Below are 25821 nucleotides of genomic sequence, written 5' to 3'. Positions count from 1 at the left end.
TTCAATATTATTAGCATTTCTACATATTCTCCACTAAAATACGCGTTGTTTGCCTTTTGAAACATTAAAATCCTCCAATCTATTGGGGAGTTATGACATTTTAAAGATTCACATGAAATTTCAGGGTAGCATTTCTGGTCAGAAATTATATTTTCGGTGAGGAATTTTTTTCTCGAAATTGCGTAGGATTTCGGGGGTATGTGTAACGACCAAAAATGATTATAATTGACCTCCACAACCGAAAATAATTTTTCCAAAACGATTTGTAATTTTTTAATTTTGTCAAAAAATTTCACACCTTCTCGAATTTTTTTCTCGAAACTGGTTAGGATTTCGGGGGTATGTCTATTCACCAAAAATTATTATAATTGAACCCCACAAACGAAAATAATTTTTCCAGAACGAGTTGAAATTTTTTTTTTCCGTCGAAAAATTTAGGCACCTACCCCCATCTTAATTTTTCTTAAAAATTCGTTTTTGAATTTTAATAATTTTGTTTGACACTCGACAGAAAAGTTGTCTAATTCTTTTTTGCAGGTACCCATGGGCTCTTCTTTAGAAAAAAATTTCAATGAGATATCTTCACTATTGTAGGAGTTATGGCTGTTTGAAAGATTGAACCAGTTTTAGGGGGTTTTTCTCACTTTACGGTGTCAAGGATCAACTTTTTCAATATTATTAGAATTTCTACATATTCTCCACTAAAATACGCGTTGTTTGCCTTTTGAAACATTAAAATTCTCCAATCCATTGAGGAGTTATGACATTTTAAAGATTCACATGAAATTTCAGGGTAGCATTTCTGGTCAGAAATTATATTTTCGGTGAGGAATTTTTTTCTCGAAAGTGCGTAGGATTTCGGGGGAATGTGTAATGACCAAAAATGATTATAATTGACCTCCACAACCGAAAATAATTTTTCCAAAACGATTTGAAATTTCTTAATTTTGTCGAAAAATTTCACAAATTCTCGAATTTTTTCCTCGAAAGTGGGTAGGATTTCAGGGGTATGTCTATTTACCAAAAATACTTGCAATTGACCCCTGTAATTAAATATAATTTTTTTAGTATGATTTGAAATTTTTAATTTCGTCTAAAAATTTTACTACCTACTCGAATTTTTTTCTCGAAAGTCGTAGAATTTCAGGGGTATGTGTATTCACCAAAAATGATTGCAATTGAGCCCCGCAACCAAAAATAATTTTTTCAAAATGATTTAAAATTTTGTAATTTAATTTTTTATATAACTTTTTAATGAAGCCTCCATCAAGAAATTGATATTCTTGATTTTCGTTTTATTTTGCCCTCTAGAATCTCTCATTAAAATTTTTCTCATGGATGGCCGAACACTATAGAAACAGAAGGGTCAATCGAGCGCTTGCGAGAGATACAAGAGCGTAGCCCTCTAGCGGCAAGTACAGGAGGTGTCGCCATAATGTAAATAGATCGATAATACTGTAATTTAACGAAACGAGTAATTCAAAGTTTATTGAAAGAAATCTGAATAAATACGTTTATTTAAATATTTTGAAAAAGAATTTGGAAAGCAGTATGTTCCTCGACTGTAATCTGGTAGAATGCTAGTTCACTTGTTAATAAATTGAGACACTAGTACAAAATGTGTAATAAATGACGACAAATGCTCTTGTACATAACATGGCTTTTTTTCTTTTCTTATAAAGTAATATTTTCTAATACTGGCCAAGTGTAGTCATCGCTGGTCTTTAAACGTTAGGTATGGAATTGTTAATTATGCAATTCGATTTTATTTTTTCGAACAAATATTAGAATAGAAAAGAAGAAAATTGTTCGAGTAAATGTTATTTAGTTCGTTAGCTATTATAATAACAACAAATAGTGTCACTTTCCATTGAAAAACAAATGTTTGGTGCACCCTGTATATTCGTCACATTTTTTTCTTTTTTCGCTGATTCGATGTACTTGAAATCATTTTACGCGAACGAAAAACAAACAAATTCCTGATACATGCAAATATTACATTGTCGTCAAAGTATTGAAAACTATTTTCTCGACGAATAAATTGTAATAAAAAATGAGACTGCGTGACACGCCGATGTGTCACGCGACAGTCAACGCGTTGAATTTACTTTACGAAGAAATATTTTACTTTTTAACGATCGTTTACATTTTCAGAAAAATTTACAAAAATTTACTGATACACTAGTTTTTTTTTATTTTTAAAGAATACAAAAAGATATTAAAGAAATCGTTCTTATCGATAATTGTAAGGATTTATACAGTCGTACATTGAACGTAGAAAATGGCGAGACGACGCAAAGAATACCAAGTACGATGGAAGAAAGTGACGAGGTTAGAAAAGAAATTATCTATAGAGACGCAGTCGTTCATGTATAATTTGCATCTTGCAAATAATTACTGTATTTAATCGTAATTAATAATAAATTATTGAGAGTATTGTACATTCTCTTAAAATTATTAAGTATTAATATTACATTTAAGTATTAATACTATTTCCTGGACAACGAAAGTTCGATAGCTCTAACACTCACGATTCCCCTGATATCGTAAGTGTTTCCTTTCAGTATCTTGATTATAAAAATCATTGTCGCAACGACGATCATGTTTATTCGGACTGATCGGAAACCGATTACATAATTTTATAAAAATTCGAAGACTCTTAGAAATGGACGAGAACAATTAATATTAAAGATTTCATGAATTCTTGAAACTTTTTAAACGAAGATTTTATTATCATTTTACAAGCAATTACCTCTGTAAAGTAATTTGCTTTTTATGGGATAAGCAATATTGTGTCCTTGAAGTTTTAAGGTTATGGCTTTACGATTTAATTATCATATTCTTTTTGAAACGATCTCTAATCTCTAAAATAAATCGAAGGATTTCGACAATAGAATATACATATTATCAGCAGCGAGACAAATCGTTATTAAGAACCCAAAACGAAGTTAATAGATTAAGGTGGGTTGTGTTAGAACTAAAGCGCCATTTGTTTCTGCGCCACCTAGAGTTTTTCTGACGTACTACTATTGTACCGTGCGTTTCTTGTCTGCAACGAAGTCTCGAGTTCGTTACACGTGTATTACCGAGAGGAAGTCGAGTTTTGCTCATTTGAACCCCAAAATTCCCACAAGTTAAACACCAAAATTGGACGGTTGTGATGCGAAAAAGGGTACTTTGGCCGGACGGAACGAAATTTCAATTGTTGAATTGTTCGGCCTACCAATGTGTCGTACACGCGATTAAATAAGATGAGATTATTGTTCTCGTTAATTCCGAAGAGAAATAACACTGTTTCAAGATCATCTTTTGTTTATACATATATCAACAGATGGAACTTGCTTGGAACTGTAATGAATGTATCTGTAAGAGATACTATGCTCATTGTTCATCTCCACTACTGAGGGGAGATTCTGTAATTAGAATCTATCTATCTACTCCATAAGTATAGTCCGGGCCATGATATAGCAAGCTCGTAAAATTGGGTAGACGAATTGACAGAAATACGAGCAGAGGGCCTTAGACCATAGTCATGGCCATACGAAGAAATGTTTTATCCAGTGTCACCATTTTTAAAGGTATCGTAAGAGGTAAAGGTCTTACTTGAGTCTTCAATATCTTAATTTACTTGTTTATAATATATGCTAATAGAAAATGAAAAAGGGTAGTGCAGTTACGAACACAGAAAGACACCCTCAAGTAAGATGTCATGTACTACCCTAAGTGTCACAGCAGTAGTTTGTCCCCACCCTCAAGAGTTTAGTTTACAACCTTGCTATATCGTGGTCTGAACAATACCAGACATGGGGACCCAATTTTCAGGCATACATTCCACTTTTACTGTATAAACAAATTCCGAATAGCGATATTTTACTGACAATGAGATCGATGCTCTTCACGATTCAGGCCTTTCATTCGTACGGAGCAAAATAACGTTTATTAGTCACTAGACTTACGACCAACGCGTTGTTAATTGGGTAAAATTGGTAGTGTTTGCAAGTATTCGTGCGGTATTGTCGGTGCAGGCAATAAATAACCATCAGGATCCAATGCGTCCAGCGTTCGAATGGTAACGGGTCCTTGAGGTGGCCTTGGCAACGTCTCCTGTTGGATGGATTTACCTTGCACTTTTTCAAGCCTCTCTAATATATCTGCGAATTTTATTCTATCCTTTGGATCCGTTTTCCAGCATTCTCGCATCAGCTGACATGCAAACGGTGGACATTCTTCCGGCGGAATTAGCATTATTCCTTGGAATATCAGTTTTACTACCTGAAAACCACGTTTGATAAAAGAAAGTTAGGTTAAGTGTGCGTCGACGAGAGCAGAGTCTGGTTAATAAACGTTCGATAATAAAATGATGCACAGGTAATCGATTTTCATTTCAATAATATGTAGTGATGTAAGGTGAAAGTTAGGTTAGGTGTGCGTCGACGAGAGCAGAGTCTGGTTAATAAACGTTCGATAATAAAATGATGCACAGGTAATCGATTTTCTTTTCAATAATATGTAGTGATGTAAGGTGAAAGTTAGGTTAGGTGTGCGTCGACGAGAGCAGAGTCTGGTTAATAAATGTTCGATAATAAAATGATGCACAGGTAATCGATTTTCATTTCAATAATATGTAGTGATGTAAGGTGAAAGTTAGGTTAGGTGTGCGTTGACGAGAGCAGAGTCACTACAGAAAGAACACTACAAGTGCATACGATCATCGTGATTATAAGACATTTTCTTTATACTCTTATTAATTTCTTTTGCCAATGTTATTTTTATTCGAAAACCATTCAGACATTTTTTAGAGGTTACTTCGTATACTATCGTCCTTCCACGAGAAGAAAACACAACGTGTTTACATCCCCACTCCTGTTGCAGTCCTGACGCACAGGTATTGGTCGAAAACGGTGACGAAGATCGGTGACAGCCAATCAGCGGACTGCAGCAAGAGTGGGGATGTAAACAGACTGTGCCTTCTTCTCGTGGAAGGACGATTAATAGTTTTGAAGATCACGAAGAAATTGGTGGAACGGAGGTAAATATTTGGCGATTGTTTTTTTTTTTTGTGAATTTTCCCTTACTTCTTCGTTGTTGTGTCCGTAGTATGGCTGTTTGCCGAAGGAATAAATTTCCCAGAGGACAACTCCGAAGCTCCAGACGTCGCTTTCCAGCGTGAAACGTCCGTACATTACGCTTTCCGGTGACATCCATCGGATCGGTAGGAGACGAGATCCGCCTATCTGAAACGAGCAGAAACAATTTGTTCGTTAGTCCAATTATTTGCTTCGTAATTTGATAAATTTATAAATCGATTTACCGTACTTTGTAATAATCGCAAGTGTACACGTCCCGCGACATGCCGAAATCAGCAATTTTCACAACTAGACCGGAGCCAACCAGACAATTTCTGCAGGCTAGATCTCGATGGACGAATCTTTGGCCCGACAAATAAGTCATGCCAGCTGCGATTTGGATCGTTATCCAATGCAAAGACTCCTGCAACGCGTAAACGTACAGTATTTTTTTCGGAAAATAATTTCAAAGAAATTGAAACAACTTGGTCTTTATATTTCATAATTAATTAACACTTTATAATTAATACTTTGTATATTAATTATTATATGTTATATTTTATACAGGGTGTTAAGTCACCCCTGGGAAAAATTTTAATGGGGGATTCCAGAGGCCAAAATAAGACGAAAATCAAGAATACCAATTTGTTGATGGAGGCTTCCTTAAAAAGTTATTAACAATTAAATTCAAAATTACAAATCGTTCTGGAAAAATTATTTTCGTTTGCGGGGGTCAATTACAATTATTTTTGGTGAATACACATATCCCTGAAATCTTGTGCATTTTCGTGAAAAAAATTCCTTACCGAAAATCTAATTTCAGGCCAGAAATCGTTCCCCGAAATTTTTAAAACATCATAACTCCTGAACGGATCGGACGATTTTAATGTTTAAAAAGGCAATCAATGCGTATTTAGGTGTAGAATATGTAGAAATATTAACAATAATGGGAAAATTGTTCTTTGACCCCGTAAAATGAGAAAAACACCATAAAAATGGTCCAATTTTCAAACAGCCAATATTCCTACAATATTGAATATATTTCAATGAAATTTTTTTCTGAAGTAGAGCTCATGGATACCTATAAAAAAGTATTGCACAACTTTTCTATAGGGCGTCAAATGAAATTACTAAAAATCAAAAACGAATTTTTAAGAGAAATCGACTGGGGGTAGTTTCTAAATTTTTCAACGAAAAAAAAAAATTTCAAATCGTCCTAAAAAAAATACTTTTGGCTGCAGGGGTTAATTGCAATAATTTTTGGTGAACAGTCATATCCCCGAAATCCTACTCATTTCCTGGAAAGAAATTCGAGAAGGTTTTAATATTTTTCGACGGAAAAAAAAAATTTCAAATCGTTTTGAAAAAATTATTTTCTGTTGTGGGGGTTAATTACAATAATTTTTGGTGAATAGACATACCCCCGAAATCTTGCGCATTTTCGAGAAAAAAATTCCTTATTAAAAATCTAATTGGGTGCCCAAATTCGACGGAAAAAAAATTTCAAATCGTTCTGGAAAAATTATTTTCGTTTGTGGGGGTCAATTACAATTATTTTTGGTGAATAGACATACCCTCGAAATCTTGCGCATTTTCGAGAAAAAAATTCCTTACCGAAAATCTAATTTCAGACCAGAAATCGTTCCCCGAAATTTTTAAAACATCATAACTCCTGAACGGATCGGACGATTTTAATGTTTAAAAAGGCAATCAATGCGTATTTTGGTGTAGAATATGTAGAAATATTAACAATAATGAGAAAATTGTTCTTTGACCCCGTAAAATGAGAAAAACAACATAAAAATGATCCAATTTTCAAACAGCCAATATTCCTACAATATTGAATATATTTCAATGAAATTTTTTTCTGAAGTAGAGCTCATGGATACCTATAAAAAAGTATTGCACAACTTTTCTATAGGGCGTCAAATGAAATTACTAAAAATCAAAAACGAATTTTTAAGAGAAATCGACTGGGGGTAGTTCCTAAATTTTTCGGCGAAAAAAAAAAATTTTTAATCGTCCTAAAAAAAATACTTTTGGCTTCAGGGGTTAATTGCAATAATTTTTGGTGAACAGTCATATCCCCGAAATCCTACTCATTTCCTGGAAAGAAATTCGAGAAGGTTTTAATATTTTTCGATGGAAAAAAAAAATTTCAAATCGTTTTGGAAAAATTATTTTCGTTCGCGGGGGTCAATTACAATTATTTTTGGTGAATAGACATATCCCCGAAATCTTACGCATTTCCAAGAAAAAAATTCATTATTAAAAATTTAATTGGGTGCCCAAATTCGACGGAAAAAAAAATTTCAAATCGTTCTGGAAAAATTATTTTCGTTTAGGGGGGTCAATTACAATCATTTTTGATGAATAGACATACTCCCGAAATTCTACGCATTTTCGAGAAAAAAATTCAGTACTGGTGGAACTTTAAATGTTAATAACTTTTTAACCAAGCCTCCATCAACAAATTGGTATTCTTGATTTTCGTCTTATTTTGGCCTCTAGAAGCCCCCATTAGAATGAACATCCTGTATACTAAAAGAAGCCAGAGATAGTCGGAGATACGTATAAAAATCAACAATTTTCCATTTCAAGCGCAACAGAAATACGCATGTTGCATAAAGAGACAGAAGATAGAGCTAAAATGTGGTTCAAAGAAAATTTACCTGCGTTAAAGGTTGCAGTGCAGATTTCGACGATCTAACTTGACGGTTATTCGATCGCAAAACTTCAGCCAGATCTCCGTAAGGCATGTATTCGAAAACCATCCAAGGACTGTTGTTGGCGTCTCGAAGTACTACCCCTTTCAACGACAAAATATTTTTATGTCCAAACGTAGACATAATATCGACTTCTCGCATAAAGTTTTCTTCGGCTTCGTGGGAGACGGAATCTTTCAGGACCTTTATCGCGACGATTTCCTTCGAATCTCCGGTGGATAATTCTCCTGGAAAAACAAAATGTTTAGCGACCTTGAATAAGGAGAATGTTAATAACATTAATACGCAGTGTGAATGTTTTGGTGGTTTGATTCATTAAAAACAGAGGAACAGTTCCCGGATGTAATAGCTTATTCAATATGGCGGCTGCCTACCGTGTAAACGAGTACATTTTTGGCCAAGTTGGCTTTTCTTCCGATATTAATTATGTTTTAAACAGTATACGTTTGTACAAGCCGTTGCTTTTAGTTTCTGGAGCAACCACTGATGTAAAATAATTGTCACACGTTTTTCGTTACTATTCTGAATTTAATATAAAGAAATTACTGTACAAGATGCTCTGTGATATGTATGGTTCGAATTGTCCTTTGGTTCACTCGTGCGCACGCTTCTGCGCATGCGACTTCGAGAACTGTGTTCCGCGCACGCGCAGTCGTTCGTAGCTACTGCAATGTAGTTTGGAGGGTCTGCGTCACGTCGAAGATATGATTGCAAATAAAAAAACGTTGGTTGGTTTGGTTGGTAGTCGTTGCATGATAGGCAAGCGTCTTACCGGTTAATAGTTACCTGGGAACCGTTTCTCCGTTTTTGCAGATGAACAAACCACCAAAAAACACTCTAATCATGTTTCAAGAGACGATACCATCAATGATATTGTCTCATTGGCAAAAATAACGAATGTCATTTCTTTGTCGAACGTAAAATAGTAAACTAGAAGTTTTATTATATTATTAAGTTGGTCATCTACCTTTATACACTTTTCCAAAGCATCCTTCGCCGATGTCTTGTACAAATACGAGAGATTCTCGCTGCAGAATCGGCACCTCTAGCGAAGCGCAACTGAAATACTGTGGATTAGGCGTGTACTTATTCGCTAACAGCAACCCTTTCTTCAGATTCATCGGTGTCCCCTGAATAGAACATGTACAAAGTATTCCCGTCGCAATTTTTAATTATAAACAAACAATTGTCGATACTACTATTTGTAAATCGGATCAGAAACGATTACCGTTACTTAAATTTCACACGATTAATATTTACATATGTAATTGCATTCATTTACACCAAATACAGGGTGTTCGGTCACCCCTGGGAAAAATTTTAATAGGGAATTCTAGAGGCCAAAATAAGACGAAAATCAAGAATACCAATTTGTTGATGGAGGCTTTGTTAAAAAGTTATTAAGTTCCGCTCGTATTGAATTTTTTTCTCGAAAATGGGCAAGATTTCAGGGGTATGTCTATTCACCAAAAATTATTGTAATTGACCACCGCAACTGAAAATAATTTTTCCAAAACGATTTGAAATTTTTTTTTTCCGTCGAATTTAGGCACCTAATTAGATTTTCAGTAATGAATTTTTTTCTTGGAAATGGGTAAGATTTCGGAGGTATGTGTAATGACCAAAAATGATTGTAATTGACCCCCGCAACTGAAAATAATTATTCCAAAACGATTTGAAATTTTTTTTTTCCGTCGAATTTAGGCACCTAATTAGATTTTCAGTAATGAATTTTTTTCTTGGAAATGCGTAAGATTTCGGGGGTATGTGTAATGACCAAAAATGATTGTAATTGACCCCCGCAACTGAAAATAATTTTTCCAAAACTATTTGAAATTTTTTTTTCCGTCGAATTTAGGCACCTAATTAGATTTTCAGTAATGAATTTTTTTCTTGGAAATGCATAAGATTTCGGGGGTATGTGTAATGAACAAAAATGATTGTAATTGACCCCCGCAACTGAAAATAATTTTTCCAAAATGATTTGAAATTTTTTTTTTCCGTCGAATTTAGGCACCTAATTAGATTTTCAGTAATGAATTTTTTTCTTGGAAATGCGTAAGATTTCGGGGGTATGTGTAATGACCAAAAATGATTGTAATTGACCCCTGCAACTGAAAATAATTTTTCCAAAACGATTTGAAATTTTTTTTTCTGTCGAATTTAGGCACCTAATTAGATTTTCAGTAATGAATTTTTTTCTTGGATATGCGTAAGATTTCGGGGGTATGTGTAATGACCAAAAATGATTGTAATTGACCCCCGCAACTGAAAATAATTTTTCCAAAACGATTTGAAATTTTTTTTTTCCGTCGAATTTAGGCACCTAATTAGATTTTCAGTAATGAATTTTTTTCTTGAAAATGCGTAAGATATCGGGGGTATGTGTAATAAACATAATGATTGTAATTGACCCCTGCAACTGAAAATAATTTTTCCAAAACGATTTGAAATTTTTTTTTCCGTCGAATTTAGGCACCTAATTAGATTTTCAGTAATGAATTTTTTTCTTGGAAATGGGTAAGATTTCGGGGGTATGTGTAATGACCAAAAATGATTGTAATTGACCCCCCGCAACTGAAAATAATTTTTCCAAAACGATTTGAAATTTTTTTTTTCCGTCGAATTTAGGCACCTAATTAGATTTTCAGTAATGAATTTTTTTCTTGGAAATGCATAAGATTTCGGGGGTATGTGTAATGAACAAAAATGATTGTAATTGACTCCTGCAACTGAAAATAATTTTTCCAAAACGATTTGAAATTTCTTTTTCCGTCAAATTTAGGCACCTAATTAGATTTTCAGTAATGAATTTTTTTCTTGGAAATGCGTAAGATTTCGGGGGTATGTGTAATGACCAAAAATGATTGTAATTGACCCCTGCAACTGAAAATAATTTTTCCAAAACGATTTGAAATTTTTTTTTCCGTCGAATTTAGGCACCTAATTAGATTTTCAGTAATGAATTTTTTTCTTGGAAATGCGTAAGATTTCGGGGGTATGTGTAATGACCAAAAATGATTGTAATTGACCCCCGCAACTGAAAATAATTTTTCCAAAACGATTTGAAATTTTTTTTTCCGTCGAATTTAGGCACCTAATTAGATTTTCAGTAATGAATTTTTTTCTTGGAAATGCGTAAGATTTCGGGGGTATGTATAATGACCAAAAATGATAGTAATTGACCCCCGCAACTGAAAATAATTTTTCCAAAACGATTTGAAATTTTTTTTTCCGTCAAATTTAGGCACCTAATTAGATTTTCAGTAATGAATTTTTTTCTTGGAAATGCGTAAGATTTCGGGGGTATGTCTATTCACCAAAAACTATTGTAATTGACCCCCGCAACTGAAAATAATTTTTCCAAAACTATTTGAAATTTTTTTTTCCGTCGAATTTAGGCACCTAATTAGATTTTCAGTAATGAATTTTTTTCTTGGAAATGCGTAAGATTTCGGGGGTATGTGTAATGACCAAAAATGATTGTAATTGACCCCCGCAACTGAAAATAATTATTCCAAAACGATTTGAAATTTTTTTTTTCCGTCGAATTTAGGCACCTAATTAGATTTTCAGTAATGAATTTTTTTCTTGGAAATGCGTAATAATTCGGGGGTATGTATATTCACCAAAAATTATTGTAATTGACCCCCGCAACTGAAAATAATTTTTCCAAAACGGTTTGAAATATTTTTTTTCCGTCGAATTTAGGCACCTAATTAGATTTTCTGTAATGAATTTTTTTCTTGGAAATGCGTAAGATTTCGGGGGTATGTGTAATGACCAAAAATGATTGTAATTGACCCCTGCAACTGAAAATAATTTTTCCAAAACGATTTGAAAAATTTCTTTTTCCGTCGTAAAATTTCACGCCTTCTCGAATTTTTTTGTAAAAAGTGGGTAGGATTTCGGGGGTATGTGTATTCACCAAAAATGATTGTAATTGACCCCCGCAACCGGAAATAATTTTTCCAGAACGATATCAAATTTTTGAGTTTAATTGTTAATAACTTTTTAACGAAGCCTCCATCAACAAATTGGTATTTTTGATTTTCGTCTTATATTAGCCCCTAGAATCCTCTGTCAAAATTTTTCCCAGGGGTGGCCGAACACTTTGTATAATATTATATTGTTAAATGGAAATGGCTGCATAAAGCGCCATGTATCTATCGTTCAGGAAGGTATCTACGTTTTAAAATTTATTACATTATTTTCAAAACATTGGAAAAATAACTATTTTTTTCTGTTCTCTTTTTTCACAAATAAGTATTATAATGTATATATATACGAACGTCCAGAGAATTCCTTTGCGATTTGATGTTGTAACTCCGTTTCCTGACGCAGTATACTATGCTCAGCAAAATAACTAATACCGCGATGAAAGCTATAGCAATTCCTATTATTTCAGGTACCCTTTGTTTCGATCGCTCTACCTATTGAATAATATGGATATATTACGATCAAGATCAACGTTTATTAAAATAACGTTTATAATAAATAGTTACCTGTTCAGCTTCTGGAAGGGCAGTCGAACTATTAGTAGAGTTACCATTTGGAGGTATTATGTTCGGTATAGGTCGTGGTGTTAGAGGAACTAGAAAGTAATTTAAATAATTATTAGCTTCTCATCAGTTGAATGCAAAGCATTCTTTATCTATATTTACGCAGGTACATGATCGTTTATACAATAATAATTCATCTATTGATACTGAAGAAGAGATTCTGTGGGACACTGTGACGCTCATCTCTAGAATATTGGGATGGCCAATCAAGAATTTCTCCACGAAAAGAAAATGCAAAGTGGCGTTACGTCTCGTACTCGCCACCAGAGGGCTACGTTCTTGTCTCTCTCGCAAGCGCTTGACTAACACTGTGACGCTCATCTACAGAATATTGGGATGGCTAATCAAGAATTTCTCCACGAAAAGAAAATGGAAAGTGGCGTTACTTCTCGTACTCGCCACCAGAGGGCTACGTTCTTGTCTCTCTCGCAAGCGCTTGACTCATACTGTGACGCTCATCTCCAGAATATTGGGGTGCCCAATCAAGAATTTCTCCACGAAAAGAAAATGGAAAGTGGCGTTACTTCTCGTACTCGCCACCAGAGGGCTACGCGCTTGTCTCTCTCACAAGCGCTTAACTAACACTGTGACGCTCATCTACAGAATATTGGGATGGCCAATCAAGAATTTCTCCACGAGAAGAAAATGGAAAGTGGCGTTACTTTTCGTACTCGCCACCAGAGGGCTACGGCTCTTGTCTCTCTCGCAAGCGCTTGACTAACACTGTGACGCTCATCTCCAGAATATTGGAGTGTCCAATCAAGAATTTCTCCACGAGAAGAAAATGGAAAGTGGCGTTACTTCTCGTACTCGCCACCAGAGGGCTACGCTCTTGTCTCTCTCGCAAGCGCATGACTGACACTGTGATGCTCATCTACAGAATATTGGGATAGCCAATCAAGAATTTCTCCACGAAAAGAAAATGGAAAGTGGCGTTACTTTTCGTACTCGCCACCAGAGGGCTACGCGCTTGTCTCTCTCGCAAGCGCTTGACTGACACTGTGACGCTCATCTCCAGAATATTGGAGTGTCCAATCAAGAATTTCTCCACGAGAAGAAAATGGAAAGTGGCGTTACTTTTCGTACTCGCCACCAGAGGGCTACGGCTCTTGTCTCTCTCGCAAGCGCTTGACTGACACCCCGTTTCTATATAATACGCGTCTCTCCTTTCCTTTTCTACTCTGCTATGGTCTCTCTCGCTTCCTCCATCAGCAAAAGCGCGCCACAGTAGTGTACTAATTTAGAAGCGATAAAATTCACGTGAACGACGAACGATTAAGAACCAGGCTATCGTTTATTCTCAAGTATTGCTGCAAGAGGTTTTTTTAAGAGTAGGTGTTGTATATTTTGATCGAAAAATGAGAGGAATGTTGTGACTCGAACGAAAAGGCGACGAGTACGAATAATATTATCACGATTACTAAGTGAGATTACGTGTTCAACAACGTTCTATTTACAAGACTTGGAACCATATTTGAGAAAAGTTAAATGTTACAAATTGGCAGAAGTTCTTTATGTGTTGGATATTGATTTCGGACACAATCTTTTGTAAATAACAACGCATACTTGGTACATCTGGTCTAGTATCGTAAATCTGGTAGATACCAATCGGTAATCTTGTGTAAACGCCAGCCAGCGCCATCATCCTTAGTCATAAGTATCAACATTTTCAATTTATACATTAAGAAACTTTATCTTTTCTCAAATTCTTTCTACGAATCTTCTTAAAAAGAATGTTATACTACTTAAAAAGGTAGAGGAGACATTTTGTTACAACTTCACGATGGTATAAGCCAGTTTTCCATGTCCAAAGATGTCCTCAACATACGTTCAAATTGTAGAAACTATATTCAATGGTGAATTTGTTGTTTTACAATATTTCAAATTAGACTAGCGTCATTTACAATTTTGCAAGTGTTTAACAATGTTACATTGCAACAAGTTGTAAGTTCAAAGTGCCGGTCACCGGTGACCACCGTAACAATCATTAAAGCGTTAAACTCGATTCTACAATCTGGAATCCGACAGTAGTTTGTACCTAGTACGGTTCCAAGAAGACAAAGATAAACTACCAAGAGAAATGCTGCAACGAAATACTAGCACCGCCCTCGTTACGCCTGCGATTAAACGAAGCCTACAGAAAACGTCGTCTATTGGTGAGCGCGCCATTTTGTTTTCACGGTACTTGCGCGCTCAATACACGATTACTTGGGCACTGAGCCAACCGCACACAGACGCCACCTACAGGTCACACCAGCGGCCGGCTGTGTTTACATTATTGCTGTAATCCGACCCAGGAGCCGCGTCGAGTACCGTTCTCCTATTTCTTGTGATAAATAACCCGCAAATTACACCGAGAAACAGAAGCGTTCAGAGACCTTCGATCGTTTATACTGCTTTAAAACGATTTTCTAAAAATTGATTGATCTTTCTGTGCTTTTTTTTACACAGTAAAATCTCTCTATTTGTAAAGAAGATCTCTACACTTCAAGTAAAATTTGTAACACACACGACTGACGAGATACCATCTTAGAATTGGTGTTTGTATTGCTTTAAAACGATTTTTTAAAGATTGATTGGGCTTTCTGTGCTTTTTTAATAAAACAAAGTCTCTATTTGGAAAGAAGATCTCCACTCTTCAAGTAAAATTTCTAACCCCCACGACTGACTAGATACCACCCTAGAATTGGTGTTCGAAGTGTTTTGAAACGATTTTTTAAAGATTGATTGGGCTTTCTGAGCTTTTTTAATAAAATAAAGTCTCTATTTGTAAAGAAGATCTCTACTCTTCAAGAGAAATTTATAACCCCCACGACTGACGACATACTATCCTAGAATTGGTGTTTGAATTGCTTTAAAACGATTTTCTAAAAATTGATCGATCTTTCTGTGCTTTTTTAATAAAATGAAGTCTCTCTATTTGTAAAAAAGATCTCTACTCTTCAAGTAAAATTTATAGCTCCCCACGACTAACGAGATACCACCCTAGAATTGGTGTTTGAACTGCTTTAAAACGTTTTTTTTAAATTGAACGATCTTTCTGTGCTTTTTTAATAAAATAAAGTCTCTCTATTTGTAAAGAAGATCTCTACTCTTCAAGTAAAATTTATAGCCCCCCACGACTGACGAGATACCACTCTAGAATTGGTGTTTGAATTGCTTTAAAATGATTTTCTAAAAACAGAACGATCTTTCTGTGCTTTTTTAATAAAATAAAGTCCCTATTTGTAAAGAAGATCTCTACTCTTCAAGTAAAATTTATAGCCCCCCACGACTGACGAAATACCATCCTAGAATTGGTGTTTGAATTGCTTTAAAACGATTTTCTAAAACTTGAACGATCTTTCTGTGTTTTTTTAATAAAATAAAGTCTCTATTTGTAAAGAAGATTTCTACTCTTCAAGTAAAATTTGTAACCCACACGACTGACGAGATACCACCCTAGAATTGGTGTTTGAACTGCTTTAAAACGATTTTCCAGAAATTGATCGATCTTCCTGTGCTTTTTTAATAAAATAAAGTCTCTATTTGTAAAGAAGATCTCTACTTTTCAAGAAAAATTTATAGCCCCCCACGACTGACGAAATACCATCTTAGAATTGGTATTTGAATTGCTTTAAAACGATATTCCAGAAATTGATCGATCTTTCTGTGCTTTTTTAATAAAATAAAGTCTCTCTATTTGTAAAAAAGATCTCTACTCTTCAAGAAAAATTTATAACCCCCACGACTGACGAGTTACCACCCTAGAATTGGTGTTTGAACTGCTTTAAAACGATTTTTTTAAAATTGATCGATCTTTCTGTGCTTTTTTAATAAAATAAAGTCTCTTTATATGTAAAAAAGATCTCTACTCTTCAAGAAAAATTTATAACCCCCACGACTGACTATTTACCACCCTAGAATTGGTGTTTGAACTGCTTTAAAACGATTTTCCAGAAATTGATCGATCTTCCTGTGCTTTTTTAATAAAATAAAGTCTCTATTTGTAAAGAAGATCTCTACTTTTCAAAAAAAATTTATAGCCCCCCACGACTGACGAAATACCATCCTAGAATTGGTATTTGAATTGCTTTAAAACGATATTCCAGAAATTGATCGATCTTTCTGTGCTTTTTTAATAAAATAAAGTCTCTCTATTTGTAAAAAAGATCTCTACCCTTCAAGAAAAATTTATAACCCCCACGACTGACGAGTTACCACCCTAGAATTGGTGTTTGAATTGCTTTAAAACGATTTTCCAGAAATTGATCGATCTTTCTATGCTTTTTTAATAAAATCAAGTCTCTTCATATGTAAAAAAGATCCCTACTCTTCAAGAAAAATTTGTAACCCACACGACTGACGAGATACCACCCTAGAATTGGTGTTTGAACTGCTTTAAAACGATTTTTTTTAAATTGATCGATCTTTCTGTGCTTTTTTAATAAAATAAAGTCTCTTTATATGTAAAAAAGATCTCTACTCTTCAAGAAAAATTTATAACCCCCACGACTGACTATTTACCACCCTAGAATTGGTGTTTGAACTGCTTTAAAACGATTTTCCAGAAATTGATCGATCTTCCTGTGCTTTTTTAATAAAATAAAGTCTCTATTTGTAAAGAAGATCTCTACTTTTCAAGAAAAATTTATAGCCCCCCACGACTGACGAAATACCATCTTAGAATTGGTATTTGAATTGCTTTAAAACGATATTCCAGAAATTGATCGATCTTTCTGTGCTTTTTTAATAAAATAAAGTCTGTATTTGTAAAGAAGATCTCTACTCTTCAAGTAAAATTTGTAACCCCCACGACTGACGAAATACCATCTTAGAATTGGTGTTTGTATTGCTTTAAAACGAGTTTTTAAAATTGATCGATCTTTCTGTGCTTTTTTAATAAAATAAAGTCTCTTTATATGTAAAAAAGATCTCTACTCTTCAAGAAAAATTTATAACCCCCACGACTGACTATTTACCACCCTAGAATTAGTGTTCGAGGTGTTTTGAAACGATTTTTTAAAAATTGATCGATCTTTCTGTGCTTTTTTAAATAAAATAAAGTCTCTATTTGTAAAGAAGATCTCTACTCTTCAAGTAAAATTTGTAACCCCCACGACTGACGAAATACCATCTTAGAATTGGTGTTTGTATTGCTTTAAAACGATTTTTTAAAATTGATCGATCTTTCTGTGCTTTTTTAATAAAATAAAGTCTCTTTATATGTAAAAAAGATCTCTACTCTTCAAGAAAAATTTATAACCCCCACGACTGACTATTTACCACCCTAGAATTAGTGTTCGAGGTGTTTTGAAACGATTTTTTAAAAATTGATCGATCTTTCTGTGCTTTTTTTAATAAAATAAAGTCTCTATTTGTAAAGAAGATCTCTACTCTTCAAGTAAAATTTAAAGCCCCCCACGACTGACGAGATACCACCCTAGAATTGGGGTTTGAACTGCTTTAAAACGATTTTTTTAAAATTGATCGATCTTTCTGAGCTTTTTTAATAAAATAAAGTCTCTCTATTTGTAAAGAAGATCTCTACTCTTCAAGTAAAATTTGTAACCCCCACGACTGACGAGATACCACCCTACAATTGGTGTTTGAATTGCTTTAAAACGATTTTCTAAAAACTGAACGATCTTTCTGTGCTTTTTTAATAAAATAAAGTCTCTCTATTTGTAAAGAAGATCTCTACTCTTCAAGTAAAATTTATAGCCCCCCACGACTGACGAAATACCATCCTAGAATTGGTGTTTGAATTGCTTTAAAACGATTTTCTAAAAACAGAACGATCTTTCTGTGCTTTTTTAATAAAATAAAGTCTCTATTTGTAAAGAAGATCTCTACTCTTCAAGTAAAATTTGTAGCCCCCCCCCCCTCTCCCCAACAATGGCGAGATACCATCAATTTACGTTCGAACATTTTTCTCAGCAAATTACTTCGCTCAAGTGTATAACTTTATACTCAAATATTTAATATTTTAACGATACGTATTGAAAATTTACTAAATGCTACAAGTAAATAATAATTTTTAGTAGCGAATGGGTCGAAGAAAGGTGCTTTGTTTATGAACATATTTTAGGTTATAAAGAAACGTAAAAATGGGATCTGGGTCTGACCTATTAGACGATTTGGGCATTTCAAGTCGTAAAATTTGTAGCCCCCCCCCCTCTCCCCAACAATGCCGAGATACCATCAATTTACGTTCGAACATTTTTCTGAGCAAATTACTTCGCCCAAGTGTATAACTTTATACTCAAATATTTAATATTTTAACGATACGTATTGAAAATTTACTAAATGCTACAAGTAAATAATAATTTTTAGTAGCGAATGGGTCGAAGAAAGGTGCTTTGCTTATGAACGTATTTTAGGTTATAAAGAAACGTAAAAATGGGATCTGGGTCTGACCTATTAAACGATTTGGGCATTTCAAGTCGTAAAATTTGTAGCCCCCCCCCCTCTCCCCAACAATGGCGAGATACCATCAATTTACGTTCGAACATTTTTCTGAACAAATTACTTCGCTCAAGTGTATAACTTTATACTCAAATATTTAATATTTTAACGATACATATTGAAAATTTACTAAATGCTACAAGTAAATAATAATTTTTAGTAGCGAATGGGTCGAAGAAAGGTGCTTTGCTTATGAACGTATGTTAGGTTATAAAGAAACGTAAAAATGGGATCTGGATCTGACCTATTAGACGATTTGGGCATTTCAAGTCGTAAAATTTGTAGCCCCCCCCCCATCTCCCCAACAATGGCGAGATACCATCAATTTACGTTCGAACATTTTTCTGAGCAAATTACTTCGCTCAAGTGTACAACTTTATACTCAAATATTTAATATTTTAACGATACGTATTAAAAATTTACTAAATGCTACAAGTAAATAATAATTTTTAGTAGCGAATGGGTCGAAGAAAGGTGCTTTGCTTATGAACGTATTTTAGGTTATAAAGAAACGTAAAAATGGGATCTGGGTCTGACCTATTAGACGATTTGGGCATTTCAAGTCGGCCGTCGGCGGTGACAAATCGTGCGGGCAGACGCACATCGATGTACTGTTGTAGAACGTGCGACATGCTGCTTCTTTTCCACAAATCTGTGGCCGATCTTTGCATCCTGTTATCTCGGAATTTCCATTGATAAGCAGCGTGCCCGCTATTTCTTCGAATTGATGAGTGGACGTGTTTACTGATGGTTCTGCAACAATATTTACGTATTATTTGAAATCGTGCTAGAAAATAAAAATTACTTTGATTTGGGGACCGTACAGTTGTGGAAATTGCTTTTGAAAAAATAACAGATGCAAGTTATAGCATATTCCTAGTATCGAAGAATCTTAATTTCTGTATAATAAGTTTAATACTTTTTATTTTGCAGAATACGTTTTGGGCAAAATGGTAGAACGATTGACAATGAAACTTTTCGTTTTTTTGTAGTGAGTTCGAATCTCCCTGCCAATTTACTTATTTTGTTTTTTCTTTTATTACTTTGAAATGCAAACATATATATTATTTATTGTGTATATATGACATACAGTAGTAGAATAGCATTATATGTTCGGCCATACCTGGGAAAAATTTTAATGGGGGATTCTAAAGGCCAAAATAAGACGAAAATCAAGAATACCAATTTGTTGATGGAGGCTTCGTTAAAAAGTTATTACTGTTTAAAGTTTCATCCGTACTGAATTTTTTTCTAGAAAGTGGGTAGGATTTCGAGGGTATGTGTAATGGCCAAAAATGATTGTAATTAACCCCTGTAACTAAATATAATTTTTGTAGTGTGATTTGAAATTTTTTAATTTCGTCAAAAAATTTCACACTTTCTCGAATTTTTTTCTAGAAAGTGGGTAGGATTTCGAGGGTATGTGTAATGACCAAAAATGATTGTAATTAACCCCTGTAACTAAATATAATTTTTGTAGAATGATTTGAAATTTTTTAATTTCGTCAAAAAATTTCACACTTTCTCGAATTTTTTTCTAGAAAGTGGATAGGATTTCGGGGGTATGTGTAATGGCCAAAAATGATTGTAATTAACCCCTGTAACTAAATATAATTTTTGTAGTGTGATTTGAAATTTTTTAATTTCGTCGAAAATTTCACACTTTCTCGAATTTTTTTCTAGAAAGTGAATAGGATTTCGGGGGTATGTGTAATGACCAAAAATGATTGTAATTAACCCCTGTAACTAAATCTAATTTTTGTAGTGTGATTTGAAATTTTTTAATTTCGTCGAAAAATTTCACACTTTCTCGAATTTTTTTCTAGAAAGTGGGTAGGATTTCGAGGGTATGTGTAATGACCAAAAATGATTGTAATTAACCCCTGTAACAAAATATAATTTTTGTAGTGTGATTTGAAATTTTTTAATTTCGTCGAAAAATTTCACACTTTCTCGAATTTTTTTCTAGAAAGTGGGTAGGATTTCGAGGGTATGTGTAATGACCAAAAATGATTGTAATTAACCCCTGTAACTAAATATAATTTTTGTAGTGTGATTTGAAATTTTTTAATTTCGTCGAAAAATTTCACACTTTCTCGAATTTTTATCTAGAAAGTGGGTAGGATTTCGAGGGTATGTGTAATGGCCAAAAATGATTGTAATTAACCCCTGTAACAAAATATAATTTTTGTAGTATGATTTGAAATATTTTAATTTCGTCAAAAAATTTCACACTTTCTTGTATTTTTTTCTAGAAAATGGATAGGATTTCGGGGGTATGTCTATTCACCAAAAATAATTATAATTGAGCCTCGCAACCGAAAATAATTTCTTTGAACAACATTTTAGCTTTATCTTCTGTCTCTTTATTCAACTTGCGTATTTCTGTTGCGCTTGAAATGGAAATCTGTTGATTTTTATACGTATCACCGACTATCTCAGGTTTCTCTTAGTATACAGGGTGTTCATTGTAATGGGGGTTTCTAGAGGCCAAAATAAGACGAAAATCAAGAATATCAATTTCTTGACTGGGGCTTCAATAAAAAGTTATTAACAAATTAAAATAAAAATTCTCAGATAGTTCTGGAAAAATTATTTTTGGTTGCAACGGTCAATTATAAACATTTTTGGTGAATAGACACATCCCTGAAATCCTACCCACTTTCGAGAAAAAAAATCGGGTAGGTGCTGAAATTTTTTGGCGAAATAAAAAATTTTTCAAATTGTTCTAAAAAAAATATTTTCGGCTGCAAGAGTCGATTACAATCATTTTTGGTCATTACACATACCCCCGAAATCTTACGCATTTTCGAGAAAAAAATTCCTTACCGAAAATCTAATTTTAGGCCAGAAATCGTTCCCCGAAATTTCATGCGTATCTTTAAAACACCATAACTCCTGAACGGATTGGACGATTTTAATGTTTAAAAAGGTAAACAACGCGTATTTTGGTGTAGAATATGTAGAAATATTAACAATAATGAAAAAATTGTTCCTCGACCCCATAAAATGAAAAAAACACCATAAAAATGGTCCAATTTTCAAACAGCCAATATTCCTACAATATTGAATATATTTCAATGAAATTTTTTTCTCAAGTAGAGCTTATGGATACCTATAAAAAAGTATTGCACAACTTTTCTGTAGGGCGTCAAATGAAATTACTAAAAATCAAAAACAAATTTTTAAGAGAAATCGACTGGGGGTAGTTCCTAAAAAAAATTTCAAATCGTTCTAAAAAAAATACTTTTGGCTACAGGGGTTAATTACAATAATTTTTGATGATTAGTCATATCCCCGAAATCCTACTCATTTCCTAGAAAGAAATTCGAGAAGGTGTGAAATTTTTCGACAAAATTAAAAAATTTCAAATCGTTTTGGAAAAATTATTTTCATTTGCGGGGGTCAATTACAATAATTTTTGGTGAATAGACATACCCCCGAAATTTTGCGCATTTTCGAGAAAAAAATTCCTTACTGTAAATCTAATTAGGTCCCCAAATTTTTTGACGGAAAAAAAAATTCAAATCGTTTTGGAAAAATTATTTTCAGTTGCGAGGGTTAATTATAATAATTTTTGGTGAATAGACATACCCTCAAAATCTTGCGCATTTTCGAGAAAAAAATTCAGTACGGGCGGAACTTTAAACGTTAATAACTTTTTAACGAAGCCTCCATCAACAAATTGGTATTCTTGATTTTCGTCTTATTTTGGCCTCTAGAATCCGCCATTAAAATTTTTCCCAGGGGTGGCCGAACACCCTGTATTACTGGGATAAGGAAGTGGTCAGTGTTCGTAATTTCTTATAAAAATTGTAAAAAATTTACTCGACTGGATTTTTGCAAAATCGCAGTTTTCAATAAACGTATTGATATTTAATCCATTTCTTTAAGTTTCTTCTGAAGTTTTAAAAAGAAAATCACTCAAGATTGAACTTTATTAAGTCGTTCAATTATTTTGTTTCTCCATTTTTCTTTTCTAAAAGTCTTTTGATTTGCAACCCTGCACAAATGACGCGACTTTATTTGGTAACACTGAGTATTCAACTAGTGATTGATCTGTCGCAGAATGATACACAAACGTTTCATTAAATTGCTGACTTTAAATGGACAGAGCGTACGAAAAATCATACAGGGTCCTTTTCTTCGACTGCCGTTCGTTCTTTTTCGTTCGTTTTCGCTCGCCATCCTTTTCTTTGACTGCCGTTCGTTCTTTTTTTCTATTCGCTCTCGCTTGTTCTCGCGCGCTGTCCTTTTCTTCGGTTGTCGAGCACGACTGTCGGCAAAAGATAAAGGCGACTTCGAGGCTCAACGATATCGCTGTGTCCAAACATCTGTTAGTGTCAAAATTCGCCATTGCTGTACGAAAAATGAACACTAAAGTACGTACGTTTGTCCTAAAAGTCATCGTTTTTAAAATATTTGTTTGTTTTCATGAAAAATGTTCGAAATGTCGGCCATTTGCAGCAATTTTTCTTATAATTACACGTTGGAATAAATAAATAAAGAAATAATACTATATAGGGTGTTCGGCCAATTTTTTGCAATTTTTTATATTTCAGTTTATAGCTGAAACCAAACCTTTTTTCGTCGGATCACTGAAAGTTTGTCGTTATTAGTGTGGCCAGATTGAACATGGTTAAGACGTTCACTGTCCGTGACCCGTATATGGTTCATAGCACCACGTTATTGGATATGTCGCTGAGAAACCGGACAGTGAATGCGTTAACAATGGGGATGAAATTTGGCAAGATTGTTCAAGGCTACTAAAAATTACTTGTGTAAAGTCGCAACTTACAGCTAGATTTGATTTTCGAAAAAATTTAGTTTTTAGATCTCGGTGTCGAATCGGATTCAGACTTCAGGGATTGTTAAATATTGAAAGAACAAGTAACTTTAATTAATATACACGGTGTTCGGCTACCTCTGAGAAAAAATTTAATGGGAGATTCTAGAGGCCAAAATAAGACGAAAATCAAGAATATCAATTTGTTGACGGAGGCTTCGTTAAAAAGTTATTAACGTTTAAAGTTAGGACCGTTCTGAATTTTTTTCTCGAAAATGCGCAAGATTTCGAGGGTATGTCTATTTACCAAAAATGATTGTAATTGACCCCCGCAACTGAAAATAATTTTTCCATAACGATTTCAAATTTTTTTTTTCCGTCGAAAAATTTCACAACTTCTCGAATTTTTTCTAGAAAGTGGGTAGAATTTCGGGGGTATGTCTATTCACCAAAAATGATTGTAATTGCACCCCACAACAGAAAATAATTTTTCCAGAATTATTTGAAACTTTTAACTTTCGAGGGTAACAAGACAGTTATGGTGAGCCATTATGTTTTCAATAATGAATTTTTTTCTTGAAAATGCGTAGGATTTCGAGGGTATGTGTATTCACCAAAAATGATTGTAATTGACTCCCGTAACCGAAAATAATTTCTCCAGAATGATTTGAAATTTTTTTTTTCACCTAAAAGTTTGGGCACACAAAAATTTCACACATTCTCGAATTTTTTTATAGAAAATGGGTAGGATTTCGGGGGTATGTTTATTCACCAAAAATGATTGTAATTTACCCCCACAATCGAAAATAATTTTTCCAGAATGATTTGAAATTTTTGTTTTTCGTCGAAAAATTCAGGCACCTAATTAGATTTTCGGTAAGGAATTTTTTTCTCGAAAATGCGTAGGATTTCGGGGGTATGTGTAATGACCAAAAATTATTGTAATTGACCCCCGCAACCGAAAATAATTTTTTTAGAACAATTTGAAAAATTTGTTTTTCGCCGAAAAATTTCAGCACCTTATCGAATTTTTTCTCGAAACTGGGTAGGATTTCGAAGGTATGTGTATTCACTAAAAATGATTGTAATTGATCCCCGCAACCGAAAATAATTTTTCCAGAATTATTTGAAATTTTTTTTTTCGCCAAAAAATTTAGGCACCTACCCCCAGTCGATTTTTCTTAAAAATTTGTTTTTCATTTTTAGTAATTTTGTTTAACGCCCTACAGAGAAGTTGTCTAATACTTTTTTATAGATACACATGAGCTCTACTTCAGAAAAAAATTTCATTGAAATATATTCAATATTGTAGGAATACTGGCTGTTTGAAAATTGGACCATTTTTATGGTGTTTTTCTCATTTTACGGGGTCAAATAACAATTTTTTCATTATTGTTAATATTTCTACATATTCTACACCAAAATACGCGTTGTTTGCCTTTTTAAACATTAAAATCGTCCAATCCGTTCAGGAGTTATGGTGTTTTAAAGATACGCATGAAATTTCGGAGAACGATTTCTAGCCTGAAATTAGATTTTCGGTAAGGAATTTTTTTCTCGAAAATGCGTAGGATTACGTAGGTATGTGTAATGACCAAAAATGATTGTAATTGACCCCTGCAAACGAAAATAATTTTTCCAAAACGATTTGAATTTTTTTTTTCGTCGAAAAATTTGGGCACCTAATTAGATTTTCAGTAAGGAATTTTTTTCACGAAAATGCACAAGATTTCAGGGATATGTGTATTCACCAAAAATAATTGTAATTGGTCCCCGCAAACGAAAATAATTTTTCCAGAATTATTTGAAATTTTTTTTTTCGCCAAAAAATTTAGGCACCTACCCCCAGTCGATTTTTCTTAAAAATTTGTTTTTCATTTTTAGTAATTTTGTTTAACGCCCTACAGAGAAGTTGTCTAATACTTTTTTATAGATACACATGAGCTCTACTTCAGAAAAAAATTTCATTGAAATATATTCAATATTGTAGGAATACTGGCTGTTTGAAAATTGGACCATTTTTATGGTGTTTTTCTCATTTTACGGGGTCAAATAACAATTTTTTCATTATTGTTAATATTTCTACATATTCTACACCAAAATACGCGTTGTTTGCCTTTTTAAACATTAAAATCGTCCAATCCGTTCAGGAGTTATGGTGTTTTAAAGATACGCATGATATTTCGGGGAACGATTTCTGGCCTGAAATTAGATTTTCGGTAAGGAATTTTTTT

The 25821-nt window shown here is 33.8% G+C and overlaps 1 protein-coding gene across 1 annotated transcript in view; it reads right to left on the bottom strand.

Moving 5' to 3' along the window:
* Nucleotides 1-2220: 2220 nt before the first annotated feature.
* Nucleotides 2221-25821, bottom strand: part of LOC143348829 (muscle, skeletal receptor tyrosine protein kinase) — a 37444-nt gene continuing 13843 nt past the window's right edge. The window contains exons 2-9 of the mRNA XM_076779487.1: nucleotides 19339-19554; nucleotides 12298-12386; nucleotides 12085-12225; nucleotides 8760-8922; nucleotides 7739-8019; nucleotides 5317-5490; nucleotides 5076-5234; nucleotides 2221-4272 (exon numbers count right to left, since the gene is read on the bottom strand). Coding sequence (XP_076635602.1) covers nucleotides 3970-4272; nucleotides 5076-5234; nucleotides 5317-5490; nucleotides 7739-8019; nucleotides 8760-8922; nucleotides 12085-12225; nucleotides 12298-12386; nucleotides 19339-19554 — 1526 coding nt within the window. The 3' untranslated portion in view covers nucleotides 2221-3969. The remainder of the gene's footprint in view (nucleotides 4273-5075; nucleotides 5235-5316; nucleotides 5491-7738; nucleotides 8020-8759; nucleotides 8923-12084; nucleotides 12226-12297; nucleotides 12387-19338; nucleotides 19555-25821) is intronic.

The sequence above is a fragment of the Colletes latitarsis genome, chromosome 12, assembly GCF_051014445.1.
Source record: "Colletes latitarsis isolate SP2378_abdomen chromosome 12, iyColLati1, whole genome shotgun sequence".
Taxonomy (NCBI): Eukaryota; Metazoa; Arthropoda; class Insecta; order Hymenoptera; family Colletidae; genus Colletes; species Colletes latitarsis.
This window is presented reverse-complemented; position numbering and strand designations above follow the sequence as displayed.